Source organism: Anomaloglossus baeobatrachus, chromosome 2 (genome assembly GCF_048569485.1).
Source record: "Anomaloglossus baeobatrachus isolate aAnoBae1 chromosome 2, aAnoBae1.hap1, whole genome shotgun sequence".
In the NCBI taxonomy this organism is placed as follows: domain Eukaryota; kingdom Metazoa; phylum Chordata; class Amphibia; order Anura; family Aromobatidae; genus Anomaloglossus; species Anomaloglossus baeobatrachus.
Window position 1 is genome coordinate 148,528,523 of NC_134354.1, and position 18,920 is coordinate 148,547,442.

Below are 18,920 nucleotides of genomic sequence, written 5' to 3' on the forward strand. Positions count from 1 at the left end.
TTTACATGAAGGCCAATTTTAATCATAGCAAAAAAATTGCATGGAGGGCAAGACACATGATTCACTTCTGGATAAACTATAAAATAGGAGGAGCCTTCTATAAATAAGATGGGAATAGAATGAACATACCATGACAGAATTGTAACCACTGGAGGCTGTTCTATATGTAGACCATAAGGCAACTGGCAGACTTAATACTTTTAAACACAAGAGTCTCAGTTATAAAAATTAAAATATTCTGCCAAAGGTATCTTATGCTTATCCCAATAGAGGTGGAAAGGGTTAAATGAAATGATAAGTTGTTCCCATGTTAGGAGTAACAGACATGGTTTCCAAATGTGTCTAATTGGATGGTTTAGCTGACAGATTTGTACTTGATCCAGGGATTTGCACCTCGTACTTCGAAAGTAGGTTCGTTGTGATAAATGTGATATCCTAGTTCCTCCAGAGGGGGCTCGGGGTCAGTGGTGGCAAACTGGGCGGCTTCCTCAATTTCTTTTCGCACTTCAACATCGATTTCCTACAATAGACAACAGTGGTTTTAGAGGAGAATTTGGCTGCCACATTTAATATAGCCAGAGCCACAGACCCCCGGCCGCGTCCTGGCTGCCCCTCCCAGAACTCGCCCGTGCGTTGGCTGTACCTTCAGTTCCTCAACATTGGACAAGTTGTTGTTGAGCATCCTGTCCTTGAGCAGGGTGATCGGGTCACTTTTACTCCTCACTTCCTGAATTTCATCTCTTGTTCTGTAACTGGAGAACACACAAGTACATCGTAATGAATGTCAGATGAATGTATATCACATTGCCGAGTGCCATTTAATTATTGTGTGACGCAGGGATTAGCAGTGTATTATTACTGTGCAGTCCAGTCTGGATATACAGAAACCATGATCATCTCCATCATACATGGACACCTCAGTCATGTCCCTGGCATTCACTCAATATTGATGGTTCCCCTATTTATTACTCGTGGAGAAAATGATTATATAAAGCTTAATCGAACTTTCTAAGACCTATAATTGATCATGTCAACTAAACCTTCCTACTTCCTATTTCAAAGAGGTGACAGATGTCATCTGGGACCCTATAAAGAACGAGAAAGACATCTCACAATAATGTACTAAAAGGGTAGATCACCTCAATATACTAACAAATGGTGCAAAAACAAAAAAGGAAATGGGATAAAAAAAAAACAGTAGTTCTCTGGGTAGTGTAGTTACCTAACTCCAGGGTCACTCATACTATGTCCATGGTATCGGTATGTCTGAAGCTCCATCAGAATAGGACCCTGAAACAAGTATATAGGCAATGTAAGACACGACTTAACATGTTATATGAATGTTCAGAAAAAGTAAAATATTACAAATATCAGATGTTTTGAAATTGATTAATCGCCAAGACATTGGGGCAGAAGCACTCAGCCACATAAACGGAAGATGGCCCAATAAGAACTATGAGCTTCATCATTAGTCTCAGAGGGAGGTAGTGCTCTACTGACCACTTCATTTTAACAATCAATGAGGGTCTCTGCACCCAGACCCCAATCTTACATGTCTCTTGAATATGATTTTTTATTCTGAAAGTTATACAACATATCAAACAAAATATAAAATACATTTTACCTTCCCAGATCTGCAGTGATTAGCAGCAAACTTGGTGGCTTCTCTGACACAAAGGACATCCATACCATCAACCTAGGGAAAAAATTTAGACAATAAGGTGTGTAAAAAAAAAAAAAATAATAAAAAAAAATAAAATCTAAAACTAAAAAGAACCTGTGGTTATCTTTCTGCCACCCAAACTGTTAGACTACGAGGACTAAAGAAATAATAGATGGGTCACATGGTTTTACAAAAATATGCCCCCTGTCTTTAGTGCTGTTTGTTCTGGTTAATTCTGCCATGAGACAAGTGATCAGGATGATGTACGCCAGCACTTGGCTGTATTGTTAGAGCGTGTGCAGTAGTTCTTTGGTAGCTGAGCTGGTGTACACCATGCAATCGCTGAGCATCATGTACGCGCTGCCTCCTGGAGGTGTCCGACTTGTCATCTGTCAGTTTACTTATGGAGGAAAATTTTCTTCACAAGCTCCTGATTAAACGGCACTCTCCCATATCTGAAAGAACCAGCGGACTACTAAATGCAGATTTCCATTTTGTGGAGACACCCCCCCCAAAAAAAAAACAAAAAAACAGAAAACAAACCACCAACCCCTCTGTTAAAGGCCTCCATTTACAACAGGTTCGCATGACAGTAATGTATATGGAGGCCTCCCCACTGCCGCATAATTTCAAGGATATCCTTTTGCGCTCTAACAGATAAGTCACTTCCAGAGCTGTCTGAGAGCGGCACTCCCATAGAGCGCACAGAAGGGCTCCTGTATATGGGGGGTGTCAGGAGAGATGTCTGACATTTGGTAGAATCATTGTTCAGCCAAAAGCTATATAAAGTGTATGAAGGCTAGAAAAGGTATGAGGCATGCTATTATAATTAGTATTGATGGGGAATACTATCCTTTACTAGGACCACCTAGTGATTTCTGTTCTGCTGCCAACAGTCTCCCATAACATAATGACTAGACCAGTCGCTGCGGTGGCTCTATGGTTAATGCTAACAATATCCCATAAGATTCTCAATTCCCGAACATTGTTTTTGTTCACCATTACACTAAAATGGACAAACCTGAGGTCACTCACCCTGAGGCCTGGGATGTAGTCCCCACGTTTGAAGTAGTCGGTACTTGCTGCAGCCCTCTCCACAGAGGTGCCCATACCATATCTGTTGTTTTCACAAATGAAGATACAAGGCAGTTTCCATAAGGCAGCCATGTTGTAGGTCTCAAAAATCTGACCCTGTAAAAGCCATACAGAATAGCGAATGCTTGAGACACTGTGGCTAAACACGTAAAAAATTATTGAAATAAACTAACATTTCTTGTAAAATTATTTCATTACAAATGTGATCAATCACTGAATGAAGCACTGGTCGGCTGTCACATGGGAAAACACGGACTTTATGCGAAATCATTGAACTTGATGGAATAAGATTATTGTTTTGCAGTCTTCATGTTATTACATTGTGTTGGATCAATAAAAAACAAAAATCTTTAAGATGCTTAACCCGTTCTCTTCCATCCTTACCTGATTAGCGGCGCCATCACCATACAGCGACAGACAGATCTCATCCTTTCCAAAATACTTACAGGCCAGAGCAATGCCGGCTCCGAGGGGGACCTGCAATCATACAAATAATTACCCTACAGAAACACCAACACAATAATCTAAAGGGTCTGACTATACAAATTTAGCAAACACCAATCACCCAGAGTATAAACATACCAACCAAAAATGCAATTAATAAAATAGTGTATTTCTAATTAACGGCCACTGCACATTGCCGAACATCTGCAAATAACACAAATCTTAGAGAGTATAGCCCTCCATAGAAATGGTGGGAACCTCGGTGATGCTTTCAAAATTTTGACAAGGTCTTTATTATGCCGAAAACGTCCCCTGGGGCGCATGACTACAATGCGAAATAAGAAAAATAGACTCTCAACAAAAATGACAGGTTTACATCTCTGACAGAACCATTCATATTCACTGACCGCAAGCGAGGATATTTAATACGATGAAGAATATCTCTGTACATACATTGAATGGCTACTTTATTGAATACCCCATAGAGTAGCCCATCAGACCACTATTTGCCTTCAGAAGTGCACTAATTGCGGTTTAGATTCTACTAGACGTTGAAACCATCCGAATATTGCCCATGTGGACAGGATCGCTTCTCACGGTTGCTGCAGATTAACAGAAGACATGGATATGCTCTGGAAAGCCTCTTCTATATTATTCCAGAGTTCATATTCCCACCCCCAAAAAAATACAAACAAAAAAAACGTAATATTCGGAAGGGGTCACAGAACAGCATGTCTCAACTCTGACGTTCTTACAAAGTTTTCCTTCACACAATCCCCTATACAGAGTAGTGAGCCACACACAGACCTCCCATACAGAGTAATGGGCCACACACAGACCTCCCATACAGAGTAGTGAGCCACACACAGACCTCCCATACAGAGTAATGGGCCACACACAGACCTCCCATACAGAGTAATGGGCCACACACAGACCTCCCATACAGAGTAATGGGCCACACACAGACCTCCCATACAGAGTAATGGGCCACACACAGACCTCCCATACAGAGTAATGGGCCACACACAGACCTCCCATACAGAGTAATGGGCCACACACAGACCTCCCATACAGAGTAATGGGCCACACACAGACCTCCCATACAGAGTAATGGGCCACACACAGACCTCCCATACAGAGTAATGGGCCACACACAGACCTCCCATACAGAGTAATGGGCCACACACAGACCTCCCATACAGAGTAATGGGCCACACACAGACCTCCCATACAGAGTAATGGGCCACACACAGACCTCCCATACAGAGTAATGGGCCACACACAGACCTCCCATACAGAGTAATGGGCCACACACAGACCTCCCATACAGAGTAATGGGCCACACACAGACCTCCCATACAGAGTAATGGGCCACACACAGACCTCCCATACAGAGTAATGGGCCACACACAGACCTCCCATACAGAGTAATGGGCCACACACAGACCTCCCATACAGAGTAATGGGCCACACACAGACCTCCCATACAGAGTAATGGGCCACACACAGACCTCCCATACAGAGTAATGGGCCACACACAGACCTCCCATACAGAGTAATGGGCCACACACAGACCTCCCATACAGAGTAATGGGCCACACACAGACCTCTCATACAGAGTAATGGGCCACACACAGACCTCCCATACAGAGTAATGGGCCACACACAGACCTCCCATACAGAGTAATGGGCCACACACAGACCTCCCATACAGAGTAATGGGCCACACACAGACCTCCCATACAGAGTAATGGGCCACACACAGACCTCCCATACAGAGTAATGGGCCACACACAGACCTCCCATACAGAGTAATGGGCCACACACAGACCTCTCATACAGAGTAATGGGCCACACACAGACCTCTCATACAGAGTAATGGGCCACACACAGACCTCCCATACAGAGTAATGGGCCACACACAGACCTCTCATACAGAGTAATGGGCCACACACAGACCTCTCATACAGAGTAATGGGCCACACACAGACCTCTCATACAGAGTAATGGGCCACACACAGACCTCCCATACAGAGTAATGGGCCACACACAGACCTCCCATACAGAGTAATGGTAATGGGCCACACACAGACCTCCCATACAGAGTAATGGGCACCACACAGTCCCCCATACAGTTCTGGGCCCAAATAGGTCTTCATACAGAATAATGAACCCCTGGAACGTTAGTTCTATCTTCAGGATATTATCATTTCTGGACTAGCTCAGCTAGTCCAACACGCCCCCTCCAGTGATTAGCAGCTCACTGTCTATAGACATTGTACAAAAAGAGCCTGGTGTGGGTGAGGGCAAATGTCTCAGCTCTCCTGCATTGCTAAATTTAAAAAAAATTGTCAGAACAGCTGCACCAAGTAATCTAAGTGATGCATCGCTGCATTCAGGATCTCTTTACCTACATCATGTTGCTCTCAGATGGGTTACCAAACACCTGCTGTCAGATCCCCTTTAATTTTAATGTATTCATTTTTTTTAAACAGATTTTTATTACTATACTATGCTAATAAATGGTAGCAAGAAGTATATCCTAATAGCAAGCTCTGAGTTCAAACAGCCATGAGGGTCCTTCAAAGGGCAAACGAGAGTTAAATAACCAAAACTGTATGTTTAAAGCAGTATTTCTTTCATAAAATAACTTTTCACTGACTGTAGATTAATGGAAAAACAAAGAAAAACCACATGTTTACTCACTCTCACCAGGTCCAGTGCTGAGTCTCCACCGCTGCAGCCATTAACTCACTTCAGCGGCTGTGAGCAGTTCATGCCATTAGCCCGGGCAAAGCCACAGAGCTCAGTTATTAGCTGCAGTGTTGGTGGTGACGTCAGTGCTGCAGAGAATAACAGACATCAAAGACTGAAACTTTGCGCCGGACCCGGGGAGAGTGTATAAAGCTCAATTTATTTTTTTGAAAAACCGCATCCAGGAATTTTGAGAAATCAGAAAATCCCTTTAACCCCTTCACCCCCGGCGATTTTCCATTTATACGTTTTTTTTTCGTTCCCCTTCTGAAAGCTGTAACTATTTTTCCTTCAATCTTCCCATATGAGGACTTATTTCTTTGTCGCTCCATTGGGAGACCCAGACAATTGGGTGTATAGGCTATGCCTCCGGAGGCCGCACAAAGTATTACACTTAAAAGTGTTAAGCCCCTCCCCTTCTGCCTATACACCCCCCGTGCTCCCACGGGCTCCTCAGTTTTTTGCTTTGTGCGAAGGAGGTCAGACACGCACGCACAGCTCCACAGATTGGTCAGCAGCAGCTGCTGACCATGTCGGATGGAAGAAAAGTGGGCCCATATAGAGCCCCCAGCATGCTCCCTTCTCACCCCACTCTTGTCGGTGGTGTTGTAAGGTTGACGTATCCATTGCGGGTACGGAGGCTGGAGCCCACATGCTGTTTTTCCTTCCCCATCCCCCTTAGGGCTCTGGTGGAAGTGGGATCCTATCGGTCTCCAGGCACTGAGACCGCGCTTCATCCACAACTCCTGTGGAGCCTGCTGGATAGGAGCCGGGTATCGTTCAGGGACATGGCCCTGCTACTTGGAGGTACTCTGTATCCCGGTGGGGACCGCGCACAGCAACACTCCAGCTTTGCTGGGTGTGCTAGTGCACCGGGGACCACGGCGCTGACCGGGTTAATATGTGCCATTACACACTCAGCGTTGCTGAGTGTGTTTATGTATAGGGACTGCCGCACTGACCGCCGCGGCCATGGAAACACTGCGGCGCGGCTGGGACTTGTAGTGCGCCGGGGACTTCCACGCCGGCCGCGTTTATTACTAGAGTCCCCGGCTTTTTGCGGCCTAGTTTCCTTTCCTCCCGCCCACAGCCCTGACAGGCAGGGGAAGGGCGGGACGCTGCACAGAACGAGCAGCACTGAGGGCTGGAGCATGCTTTGCATACTCCACCCCCCTCACTGTGCACAGTGCGGGCACCAGTTCCCGCACTTTCTGGGTCACGCCCACGGCTCCCTCCTCTCCTCAGGACGCCGGCAGCCATTCCTGTCAGCTCCTCGGACGCAGCAGAGGGGGACAAAGTCTGGGAGACCCAGGCAGGGACTCTGGTGGCCTCACAACCGCTTTAGGCGAGTGGTAAGCAGCACCTGTGGTGCTAGCCCCATTGTGCAGTAGTGTAACATTATATGTTTATGGTATATATGTTTTACACTGTATGGTGCACAGTTGATTTCTGGCTATATACCCTATTGTGTTACTCAGGGAAGATAATAGCATGGCGCCCACGAAAGGCAGGGGTGCCAAAACACAGGCTTATTATGTTGCCTGCGCCGCATGTACGACCCCGCTACCGGCAGGTTCCACTGACCCTCATTGTGTGCACTGTTCGGCCCCTGTGGCACTTACTCAGCCGGAGCCTCTGCTAAGAGGGGCCCAGGGGGAGCCACCTGCTAACACTGTTCAGGTGACGGGGACGGAGTTTGCAAAACTCTCTGAGACTATGGCTAAGATACTAGAAGCCTTGCAGTCCAGGCCGGTATCTCAGCACAGGGACTCTGTTGAATCTTTGTTCCCTGGCCCACCTCAGCTGGACCAACAATGTCCTCCCGGGGTATCTCATGGATCCCAGGCTGAGGGTTCTGACACAGACCCCAGCCCCAGACCGACTAAGCGAGCTCGCTTAGATTTTCCCTCGACATCATCATATTGTGCAGGGTCTCAGAGGGGGGAATCTCTGGTTGATGATGCGGAGACAGCTGATCAGGATTCTGATCCTGAGGCCGCTCTCAATCTTGATACTCCGGACGGGGACGCCATAGTGAACGACCTTATTGCGTCCATCAATCGTATGTTGGATATTTCTCCCTCAGCTCCTCCGGTGGAGGAGTCAGCCTCTCAGCAGGAGAACTTCCGTTTCAGGTTTCCCAAGCGTACACCGAGTATGTTTCTGGACCACTCTGATTTCAGAGAGGCAGTCCAGAATCACCATGCTTGTCCAGATAAGCGTTTTTCTAAGCGCCTTAAGGATACACGTTATCCTTTTCCCCCTGACGTGGTCAAAAGTTGGGCTCAGTGTCCCAAAGTGGATCCTCCAATCTCCAGACTGGCAGCTAGATCCATACTTGCAGTGGAAGATGGGGCTTCACTCAAAGATGCCACTGACAGGCAGATGGAGCTCTGGTTGAAATCCATCTATGAAGCTATCGGCGCTTCTTTTGCCCCAGCGTTCGCAGCCGTATGGGCGCTACAAGCTATCTCAGCAGGTCAAGCGCAAATTGACGCAGCCACACGCACGTCCGCGCCACAGGTGGCGTCCATAACCACTCAGACGTCGGCATTTGCGTCTTACGCTATTAATGCTGTCCTGGACTCTGCGAGCCGTACGGCGGTTGCAGCCGCCAATTCGGTGGTACTCCGCAGGGCCTTGTGGCTACGGGAATGGAAGGCAGATTCTGTTTCCAAAAAGCGCTTAACCAGTTTGCCAATTTCTGGCGACCGATTGTTTGGCGAGCGTTTGGATGAAATCATCAAACAATCCAAGGGAAAGGATACATCCTTACCCCAGCCCAAACCGAACATACCCCAACAGAGGAAGGGGCAGTCGAGGTTTCGGTCCTTTCGGGGCGCGGGCAGGTCCCAATTCTCCTCGTCCAAAAGGCCTCAGAAAGATCAAAGGAACTCTGACGCATGGCGGTCTAAGTCACGTCCTAAAAAGGCCACCGGAGGTGCCGCTACCAAAGCGGCTTCCTCATGACTTTCGGCCTCCTCACTCCGCATCTTCGGTCGGTGGCAGGCTCTCCCGCTTTTGCGACGCCTGGCTGCCACGGGTAAAAGACCGTTGGGTGAGAGACATTCTGTCTCACGGTTACAAGATAGAGTTCACCTCTCGTCCCCCGACTCGATTCTTCAGGTCATCCCCGCCTCCCGAGCGAGCCGAGGCTCTTCTGCAGGCGCTGGGCACTCTGAAGGCAGAAGGAGTGGTGGTCCCTGTTCCTCTTCAGCAACAGGGCCACGGTTTTTACTCCAACTTGTTTGTGGTCCCAAAGAAGGACGGGTCTTTCCGTCCTGTCCTGGACCTGAAACTTCTCAACAAACACGTAAAGACCAGGCGGTTCCGGATGGAATCCCTCCGCTCCGTCATCGCCTCAATGTCCCAAGGAGATTTCCTTGCATCGATCGATATCAAAGATGCTTATCTCCACGTACCGATTGCTCCAGAGCACCAGCGCTTCTTGCGCTTCGCCATAGAAAACGAACACCTGCAGTTCGTGGCACTGCCGTTCGGCCTGGCAACAGCCCCACGGGTTTTCACCAAGGTTATGGCTACTGTAGTAGCGGTCCTCCACTCTCAGGGTCACTCGGTGATCCCTTACTTGGACGATCTCGTGATCAAGGCACCCTCTCAAGAGGCATGCCAACACAGCCTCGACGCTACCCTGGAGACTCTCCAGAGTTTCGGGTGGATCATCAATTTTCCAAAGTCAAATCTGACACCGGCCCAATCGCTCACATACCTTGGCATGGAGTTTCATACCCTCTCAGCGATAGTGAAGCTTCCGCTGATCAAGCAGCGGTCACTACAGACAGGGGTACAATCTCTCCTTCAAGGCCAGTCACACCCCTTGAGGCGCCTCATGCACTTCCTGGGGAAGATGGTGGCAGCAATGGAGGCAGTTCCTTTCGCGCAGTTTCACCTGCGTCCTCTTCAATGGGACATCCTACGCAAATGGGACAGGAAGCCGACGTCCCTCGACAGGAACGTCTCCCTCTCTCAGGCGACCAAAGCTTCCCTTCGGTGGTGGCTTCTTCCCACTTCATTATCGAAGGGGAAATCCTTCCTACCCCCATCCTGGGAGGTGGTCACGACGGACGCGAGTCTGTCAGGGTGGGGAGCGGTTTTTCTCCACCACAGGGCTCAGGGTACGTGGACCCAGCAAGAGTCCTCGCTTCAGATCAATGTTCTGGAAATACGGGCAGTGTATCTTGCCCTGAAAGCGTTCCAGCAGTGGCTGGAAGGCAAGCAGATCAGAATTCAGTCGGACAATTCCACAGCGGTGGCATACATCAACCACCAAGGCGGCACACGCAGTCGGCAAGCCTTCCAGGAAGTCCGGCGGATTTTGATGTGGGTGGAAGCCACGGCCTCCACCATCTCTGCAGTTCACATTCCAGGCGTGGAAAACTGGGAAGCAGATTATCTCAGTCGCCAGGGCATGGACGCAGGGGAATGGTCCCTTCACCCGGACGTGTTTCAGGAGATCTGTTGCCGCTGGGGGGTGCCGGACGTCGACCTCATGGCGTCCCGGCACAACAACAAGGTACCGACGTTCATGGCACGGTCTCAAGATCCCAGAGCTCTGGCGGCAGACGCCTTAGTTCAGGATTGGTCGCAGTTTCAGCTCCCTTATGTGTTTCCTCCGCTGGCACTGTTGCCCAGAGTGTTACGCAAGATCAGGGCCGACTGCCGCCGCGTCATCCTCGTCGCTCCAGACTGGCCGAGGCGGTCGTGGTACCCGGATCTGTGGCATCTCACGGTCGGCCAACCATGGGCACTACCAGACCGACCAGACTTGCTATCTCAAGGGCCGTTTTTCCATCTGAATTCTGCGGCCCTCAACCTGACTGTGTGGCTATTGAGTCCTGGATCCTAGCGTCTTCAGGGTTATCTCAAGACGTCATTGCCACTATGAGACAGGCTAGGAAACCAACGTCCGCCAAGATCTACCACAGGACGTGGAAAATTTTCCTGTCGTGGTGCTCTGCTCAGGGTTTTTCTCCCTGGCCTTTTGCCTTGCCCACTTTTCTGTCCTTCCTTCAATCTGGACTGGAAAAGGGTTTGTCGCTCGGCTCCCTTAAGGGACAAGTCTCAGCGCTCTCTGTGTTTTTCCAGAAGCGCCTAGCCAGACTTCCACAGGTACGCACGTTCCTGCAGGGGGTTTGTCACATCGTTCCTCCTTACAAGCGGCCGTTAGAACCCTGGGATCTGAACAGGGTGCTGATGGTTCTTCAGAAACCACCATTCGAGCCAATGAGATATATTTCTCTCTCACGCCTTTCGCAGAAAGTGGTTTTTCTAGTAGCAGTCACTTCACTTCGGAGAGTGTCTGAGCTAGCAGCGCTGTCATGCAAAGCCCCTTTCCTGGTTTTTCACCAGGACAAGGTGGTTCTGCGTCCGGTTCCGGAATTTCTCCCTAAGGTGGTATCCCCCTTTCATCTCAATCAGGATATCTCCTTACCTTCTTTTTGTCCTCATCCAGTTCACCAATGTGAAAAGGATTTGCACTTGTTAGATCTGGTGAGAGCACTCAGACTCTACATTTCTCGTACGGCGCCCCTGCGCCGCTCGGATGCACTCTTTGTCCTTGTCGCTGGCCAGCGTAAAGGGTCACAGGCTTCCAAATCAACCTTGGCTCGGTGGATCAAGGAGCCAATTCTCGAAGCCTACCGTTCGGCTGGGCTTCCGGTTCCCTCAGGGCTGAAGGCCCATTCTACCAGAGCCGTGGGCGCGTCCTGGGCTTTGAGGCACCAGGCTACGGCTCAGCAGGTGTGTCAGGCGGCTACCTGGTCGAGCCTGCACACTTTCACGAAACACTATCAGGTGCATACCTATGCTTCGGCGGATGCCAGCCTAGGTAGACGAGTCCTTCAGGCGGCGGTTGCCCACCTGTAGGAAGAGGCCGTTTTACGGCTCTCTTACGAGGTATTATTTTACCCACCCAGGGACTGCTTTTGGACGTCCCAATTGTCTGGGTCTCCCAATGGAGCGACAAAGAAGAAGGGAATTTTGTTTACTTACCGTAAATTCCTTTTCTTCTAGCTCCAATTGGGAGACCCAGCGCCCGCCCCTGTTTTTTTGTGTACACATGTTGTTCATGTTGAATGGTTTCAGTTCTCCGATATTCCTTCGGATTGAAGTTACTTTAAACCAGTTTATAATTCTTTTTCCTCCTTCTTGCTTTTGCACCAAAACTGAGGAGCCCGTGGGAGCACGGGGGGTGTATAGGCAGAAGGGGAGGGGCTTAACACTTTTAAGTGTAATACTTTGTGCGGCCTCCGGAGGCATAGCCTATACACCCAATTGTCTGGGTCTCCCAATTGGAGCTAGAAGAAAAGGAATTTACGGTAAGTAAACAAAATTCCCTTCTTTTTGCAGGACGAGTTCTACGTTTAAAATTAAACCATAAGTTTTACGATATAGTGTACTGGAAAACGGCAAAAAAATTCCAAGTGCAAAAAAAAATTGCAAAAAAAGTGTGATTGCATGATTGGTTTTGGGAAAGTTTATTCAGTGTTCACTATATGGTAAAACTGAAGTGTTGCTTTGATGCCTTATGTCAGTACGAGTTCGTAGACACCAAACATGTATAGGTTTACTTTCATCTAAGGGCTATAAAAAAATTCAGAAGTTTGACCCAAAAAATGAAGCATTTTTTGCGCCATTTTTCATGATCCGTAGCATTTTCATTTTTCAGGATCCATGGCTCAATGAGGGGTTATTGTTTGCGCCTTGAACTGACATTTTTAACGGTACCATTTTTGCGCAGAAGCGCCGTTTGGTCGCCTGTTATTGCATTTTGCGCAAAATTTTTAGCAACCAAAACATAATTTTGGCGTTTGGAATTTACTGATGGGATTAATTGATTTTATATTTTGATAGATCGGGCGATACCAAATGTGTGTATTTTTTTTAACTTTAATTTTCAATGGGGCGTGATTTGAACTTTTATTTTTTTTTTTTTAAATTTTTTAAAAAAAAACTTAACTTTTTATTTTTTTATTTTACTAGTCCTCCTTTAACAATCAGCAGTCTGATCGCTCTTACATTTCTCCAGATCACAGCTACGCAGCTGAGATCTGCAGAAAAGAAGCTCTCCTGTTACAAACAACAGTCTGCCGGGTGTAAGAGGAAGGGACTCATGATAGCTACAGGAATCACCACAGGACCCTCTGCTACCATGACAAACACCGAATCCACATGATCACATCACGTGACTTCCGATGAAGCTGGGTAAGTGAATGCTTACCGTGGCCCGCTATTACATCGCGCTGTAAGGGACGGCAGGCACGGATGGGTAGCGAATCCACTCGTGCTTGATAGCTGCACATGTCAGCTGTTCAAATCAGCTGATAGGTGCAGCAATCGCTGCCGACACGATCCATGATGTACCCAGTACGTCATGTGTCGTGAAGAGGTTAAACTCCCAGTTGTTACAGCAGAAGCTCAGGTGTCGTTAGACAAGACATATATACAGACTTTGTTTCTGTACAATAGATCCCTTAACACCTTGCAGATGTATTAGCGGTACACTCACTTCTGACCTATACTGATAAACAAGTAACGAGGACAATTTTTCTCATTACTGCAAGAAACAAATCCTCCGTACCAACACAGAAGCAGTCAGTTCGGTATGACGAGTAAAAAAATAAACCCAAATACACAACATACGTACTACAGCAATCTTTTGTTGAATTTGTGCTACGCGCTGTATTAATTGTATTATTCCACCCGTTATGGAAAGGTTTGCATTATAACAATCTTCCCTAAAATCACACTGCTTAAAAAATGACACCCGTCACTCACCTGAGCCCCTACTATGCCATTTCCTCCATAAAAGTTTTTGGCATACATGTGCATAGATCCTCCTTTACCTTTGGCACAGCCGCCTCTTCTTCCTGTTGTAAAAAGAACATAATATTTTCCTATGACTCAACATAGTAAAATAATCCCGTTTTACATAAGAGATGGAGACAGTTACATTTAAGTTGTAATGTCTTCACAGCTTTAAAAATCAAACTTATCTGGTCTAAATGTCAGCAAATAAAAAAAAAAAAAAAAAAGACAGAAGTCTGTTCACTTGGTGCGTCCCCCGGCCGTCCAATGGTCATGTAAAACAGGTCATCGGTGCAGGGTGTAAAGACCATCAGGACCACTAGTGAAGCGAAGGATTTACCAGGTGGACAATTGATGCTTTGATTAATCAAATCTGGTGTTTTATATACACACACACACGAAGTTTGGGTTGGAGTAAGACGCCCCAAATGCAGTGACTCTAAAAGGGGGCTTTACACACAATGACATCGCTAACGAGAGGTCGTTGGGGTCACGGAATTCGTGACGCACATCCGACCTCATTAGCGATGTCATTGCATGTGAAACGCAGGAACGACCATTAACGATCAAAATTACTTACCTAATCGTTGATCGTTGACACGCTGTCTATTTCCCGAATATCGTTGCTGTTGCAGGACGCAGGTTGTTCGTCGTTCCTGCGGCAGCACACATCGCTACGTGTGACACCGCAGGAACGAGGAACAACATCGTACCTGCGGCTGCCCGCAATGAGGAAGGAAGGAGGTGGGCGGAATATTCTGGCCACTCATCTCCGCCCCTCCGCTTCTATTGGGCGGCCGCTTAGTGACGCCGCACGAACCGCCCCCTTAGTAAGGAGGCGGTTCGCCGGCCACAGCGACGTCGCTAGGAAGGTAAGTATGTGTGACGGGTGTTAGTGATGTTGTGCGCACTTACCATTCCCGCAGCCTTTTCCGGGTGTTCACTCGCCGGCTTCAGACGCACTCTGCACATGATCAGATTCTTCTGTAGAGCGCGTCTGAAACTGACAACGAGCACCCGGAAAAGGCTGCGGGAATGGCAAGTGCGCACGCGCGGGATTCTGAAGGGGCAGATGGGGTATGTCGCTCATGTGAATCCATGGTATCACACCCACAGGGGCGTGATACCGTGGAAAGTATGCAAACGCCCACAGCGCGATGCAACGCCCATGGGGCGACGAGCTCTGCTATTTACATAGGAAACATGTAAATAAAGAAGGGAATTTTGTTTACTTACCGTAAATTCCTTTTCTTCTAGCTCCTATTGGGAGACCCAGACAATTGGGTGTATAGCTTCTGCCTCCGGAGGCCACACAAAGTATTACACTTTAAAAAGTGTAACCCCTCCCCTCTGCCTATACACCCTCCCGTGGATCACGGGCTCCTCAGTTTTGGTGCAAAAGCAGGAAGGAGGAAACTTATAAATTGGTCTAGGGTAAATGCAATCCGAAGGATGTTCGGAGAACTGCAAACCATGAACCAAAATAACAATTCAACATGAACAACATGTGTACACAAAAGAACAACTATCCCGAAGGGCACAGGGGCGGGTGCTGGGTCTCCCAATAGGAGCTAGAAGAAAAGGAATTTACGGTAAGTAAACAAAATTCCCTTCTTCTTTGTCGCTCCATTGGGAGACCCAGACAATTGGGATGTCCAAGAGCAGTCCCTGGGTGGGTAAAAGAATACCTCAATAAAAAGAGCCGAAACGGCCCCCTCTTACAGGTGGGCAACCGCCGCCTGAAGGACTCGCCTACCTAGACTGGCGTCTGCCGAAGCATAGGTATGCACTTGATAGTGTTTCGTGAAAGTGTGCAGACTAGACCACGTAGCTGCCTGACACACCTGCTGAGCCGTAGCCCGGTGCCGCAATGCCCAGGACGCACCCACGGCTCTGGTAGAATGGGCTTTCAACCCTGAAGGAAGCGGAAGCCCAGAAGAACGGTAGGCTTCGAGAATCGGTTCCTTGATCCACCGAGCCAAGGTTGACTTGGAAGCCTGCGAACCCTTACGATGGCCAGCGACAAGGACAAAGAGCGCATCTGAACGGCGCAGGGGCGCCGTGCGAGACACGTAGAGCCGGAGTGCTCTCACAAGATCCAAAGAGTGCAAATCCTTTTCACACTGGTGAATTGGATTAGGGCAAAATGAAGGCAAGGAGATATCCTGATTGAGATGAAAGGGGGATACCACCTTAGGGAGAAATTCCGGGACCGGACGCAGAACCACCTTACCCTGGTGAAACACCAGGAAGGGGGCTTTGCATGACAGCGCTGCTAGCTCAGACACTCTCCGAAATGATGTGACTGCCACTAGAAAGGCCACCTTCTGCGAAAGACGTGATAGAGAGACATCCCGCAGCGGCTCGAAAGGTGGTTTCTGAAGAGCCGTTAGCACCCTGTTAAGATCCTAGGGTTCCAGCGGACGCTTGTAAGGTGGGACTATGTGGCAAACTCCCTGCAGGAACGTGCGGACCTGCGGAAGCCTGGCTAGGCGCTTTTGAAAAAATACGGAGAGCGCCGATACTTGGCCCTTGAGAGAGCCAAGCGACAAACCCTTGTTCATTCCGGATTGAAGGAATGAAAGAAAAGTGGGTAAGGCAAACGGCCATGGAGTAAAACCGTTATCAGAGCACCATGATAGGAAGATTTGCCAAGACCTGTAATAGATCTTGGCGGACGTTGGCTTCCTGGCCTGTCTCATGGTGGCAATGACATCCTGAGATAACCCTGAAGACGCTAGGAGCCAGGACTCAATGGCCACACAGTCAGGTTGAGGGCCACAGAATTCAGATGGAAAAACGGGCCTTGTGACAGCAAGTCTGGGCGGTCTGGAAGCGCCCACGGTTGACCCACCGTGAGATGCCACAGATCCGGGTACCACGACCGCCTCGGCCAGTCTGGAGCGACGAGAATGGCGCGACGGCAGTCGGACCTGATCTTGCGTAACACTCTGGGCAGCATCACCAGAGGAGGAAACACATAAGGCAGTCGAAACTGCGACCAATCCTAAACTAACGCGTCCGCCGCCAGAGCTCTGTGATCCTGAGACCGTGCCATGAATGCCGGGACTTTGTTGTTGTGCCGTGACGCCATGAGATCGACGTCCGGCGTTCCCCAGCGGCGACAGATCTCTCGAAACACTTCTGGGTGCAGAGACCATTCCCCCGCATCCATGCCCTGACGACTGAGAAAATCTGCTTCCCAGTTTTCTACGCCCGGGATGTAAACTGCGGAGATGGTGGAGGCTGTGGCTTCCACCCACTGCAGAATCCGCCGGACTTCCTGGAAGGCTTGACGACTGCGAGTGCCGCCTTGGTGGTTGATGTATGCGACGGCAGTGGCGTTGTCCGACTGGATACGGATCTGCCTGCCCTCCAGCCACCGATGGAAAGCCAATAGGGCTAGATATATTGCCCTTATCTCCAGAACATTGATCTGAAGGGAAGACTATCGGAGTCCAGTTTCCCTGAGCCCTGTGGTGGAGAAAAACCGCTCCCCACCCTGACAGGCTCGCGTCCGTAGTGACCACAGCCCAGGTTGGAGGTAGGAAGGATTTTCCCTGCGATAGAGAATTGGGAAGGAGCCACCACTGAAGTGACGTCTTGGTTGCAAGGGAAAGAGAGACGTTCCTGTCGAGGGAAGCCGACCTCCTGTCCCATTTGCGGAGAATGTCCCATTGGAGTGGCCGTAGATGGAATTGCGCGAACGGCACTGCCTCTATCGCTGCCACCATCTTCCCCAGGAAGTGCATGAGGCGCCTTAAGGGGTGTGACTGACTCCGAAGAAGTGATTGCACCCCTGCCTGCAGAGAAAGCTGCTTGTCCCGCGGTAGCTTGACTACCGCTGACTGTGTATGAAACTCCATCCCGAGGTAAGTCAGTGATTGGGTCGGTGTCAAATTGGATTTCGGGAAGTTGACGATCCACCCGAACTGCTGGAGAGTCGCCAGAGTGACGGTAAGGCTGTGTTGACATGCCACCCGGGAAGGGGCCCTGACTAGGAGATTGTCTAAGTAGGGAATCACCGAGTGGCCCTGAGAGTGTAGGACCGCCACGACGGATGCCATGACTTTGGTGAAAACCCGTGGGGCTGTCGCCAGGCCGAAAGGCAATGCCACGAACTGAAGGTGTTCGTCTCCGATGGCGAAACGCAAGAAGCGTTGATGTTCGGGTGCGATCGGCACATGGAGATAAGCATCCTTGATGTCGATCGATGCTAGGAAGTCTCCTTGTGACATTGAGGCGATGACCGAGCGGAGAGATTCCATCCGAAACCGTCTGGTTCTCACATGTCTGTTGAGCAGCTTGAGGTCCAGAACGGGACGGAATGATCCGTCCTTTTTTGGCACCACGAACAAGTTGGAGTAAAAGCCGCGACCACGTTCCTGAAGGGGAACGGGGGATCACAACTCCTTCTGTCTTCAGAGCGTCCACTGCCTGAAAAAGTGCGTCGGCTTGAGCGGGGGGCGGAGAGGTTCTGAAGAAGCGAGCAGCAGGACGAGAGCTGAACTCTATCCTGTAACCGTGAGACAGAATGTCTCTCACCCATCGGTCTTGAACATGTGGCCACCAGGCGTCGCCAAAGCGGGAGAGCCTGCCACCGACCGAGGATGCGGCTAGGGGAGGCCGAGAGTCATGAGGAGGCCGCCTTGGAGGCAGTGCCTCCTGCTGCCTTCTGGGGGCGTGACTTGGACCGCCACGCATAGGAGTTCCTCTGGCTTTTCTCCGGCCTGCTAGACGAAGAGGATTGGGGCTTGGCGGAGGGACGAAAGGACCGAAACCTCGATTGTATTTTCCGTTGCTGAGGTCTCTGAGGTTTGGACTGGGGTAAGGAGGAGTCCTTTCCCTTGGATTCCTTAATAATCTCATCCAATCGTTCGCCAAACAAGCGGTCGCCAGAAAACGGCAAACCGGTTAAAAACCTCTTGGAGGCAGAGTCTGCCTTCCATTCGCGCAGCCACATGGCCCTGCGGACTGCCACAGAGTTAGCGGATGCCACAGCTTACGGCTAGCAGAGTCTAGGACTGCGTTCATGGCGTAGGAAGAAAAAGCTGACGCTTGAGAAGTCAAAGACGCAACTTACGGAGCAGAATTACGTGTGACAGCATTAATCTCAGCCAGACAAGCTGAGATAGCT

General features: G+C 49.2%; 1 protein-coding gene across 2 annotated transcripts in view; it reads right to left on the minus strand.

Moving 5' to 3' along the window:
- The window catches only part of PDHA1 (pyruvate dehydrogenase E1 subunit alpha 1), a 42,128-nt gene continuing 23,208 nt past the window's right edge, over positions 1 to 18,920 (minus strand). For both annotated transcript variants that reach the window (XM_075335435.1, XM_075335434.1), the window contains 7 exons: positions 13,754 to 13,845; positions 3,143 to 3,235; positions 2,699 to 2,854; positions 1,625 to 1,696; positions 1,223 to 1,290; positions 644 to 752; positions 1 to 520 (listed from right to left, as the gene is read on the minus strand). In XM_075335435.1, coding sequence (XP_075191550.1) covers positions 356 to 520; positions 644 to 752; positions 1,223 to 1,290; positions 1,625 to 1,696; positions 2,699 to 2,854; positions 3,143 to 3,235; positions 13,754 to 13,845 — 755 coding nt within the window. In that variant the 3' untranslated portion in view covers positions 1 to 355. The remainder of the gene's footprint in view (positions 521 to 643; positions 753 to 1,222; positions 1,291 to 1,624; positions 1,697 to 2,698; positions 2,855 to 3,142; positions 3,236 to 13,753; positions 13,846 to 18,920) is intronic.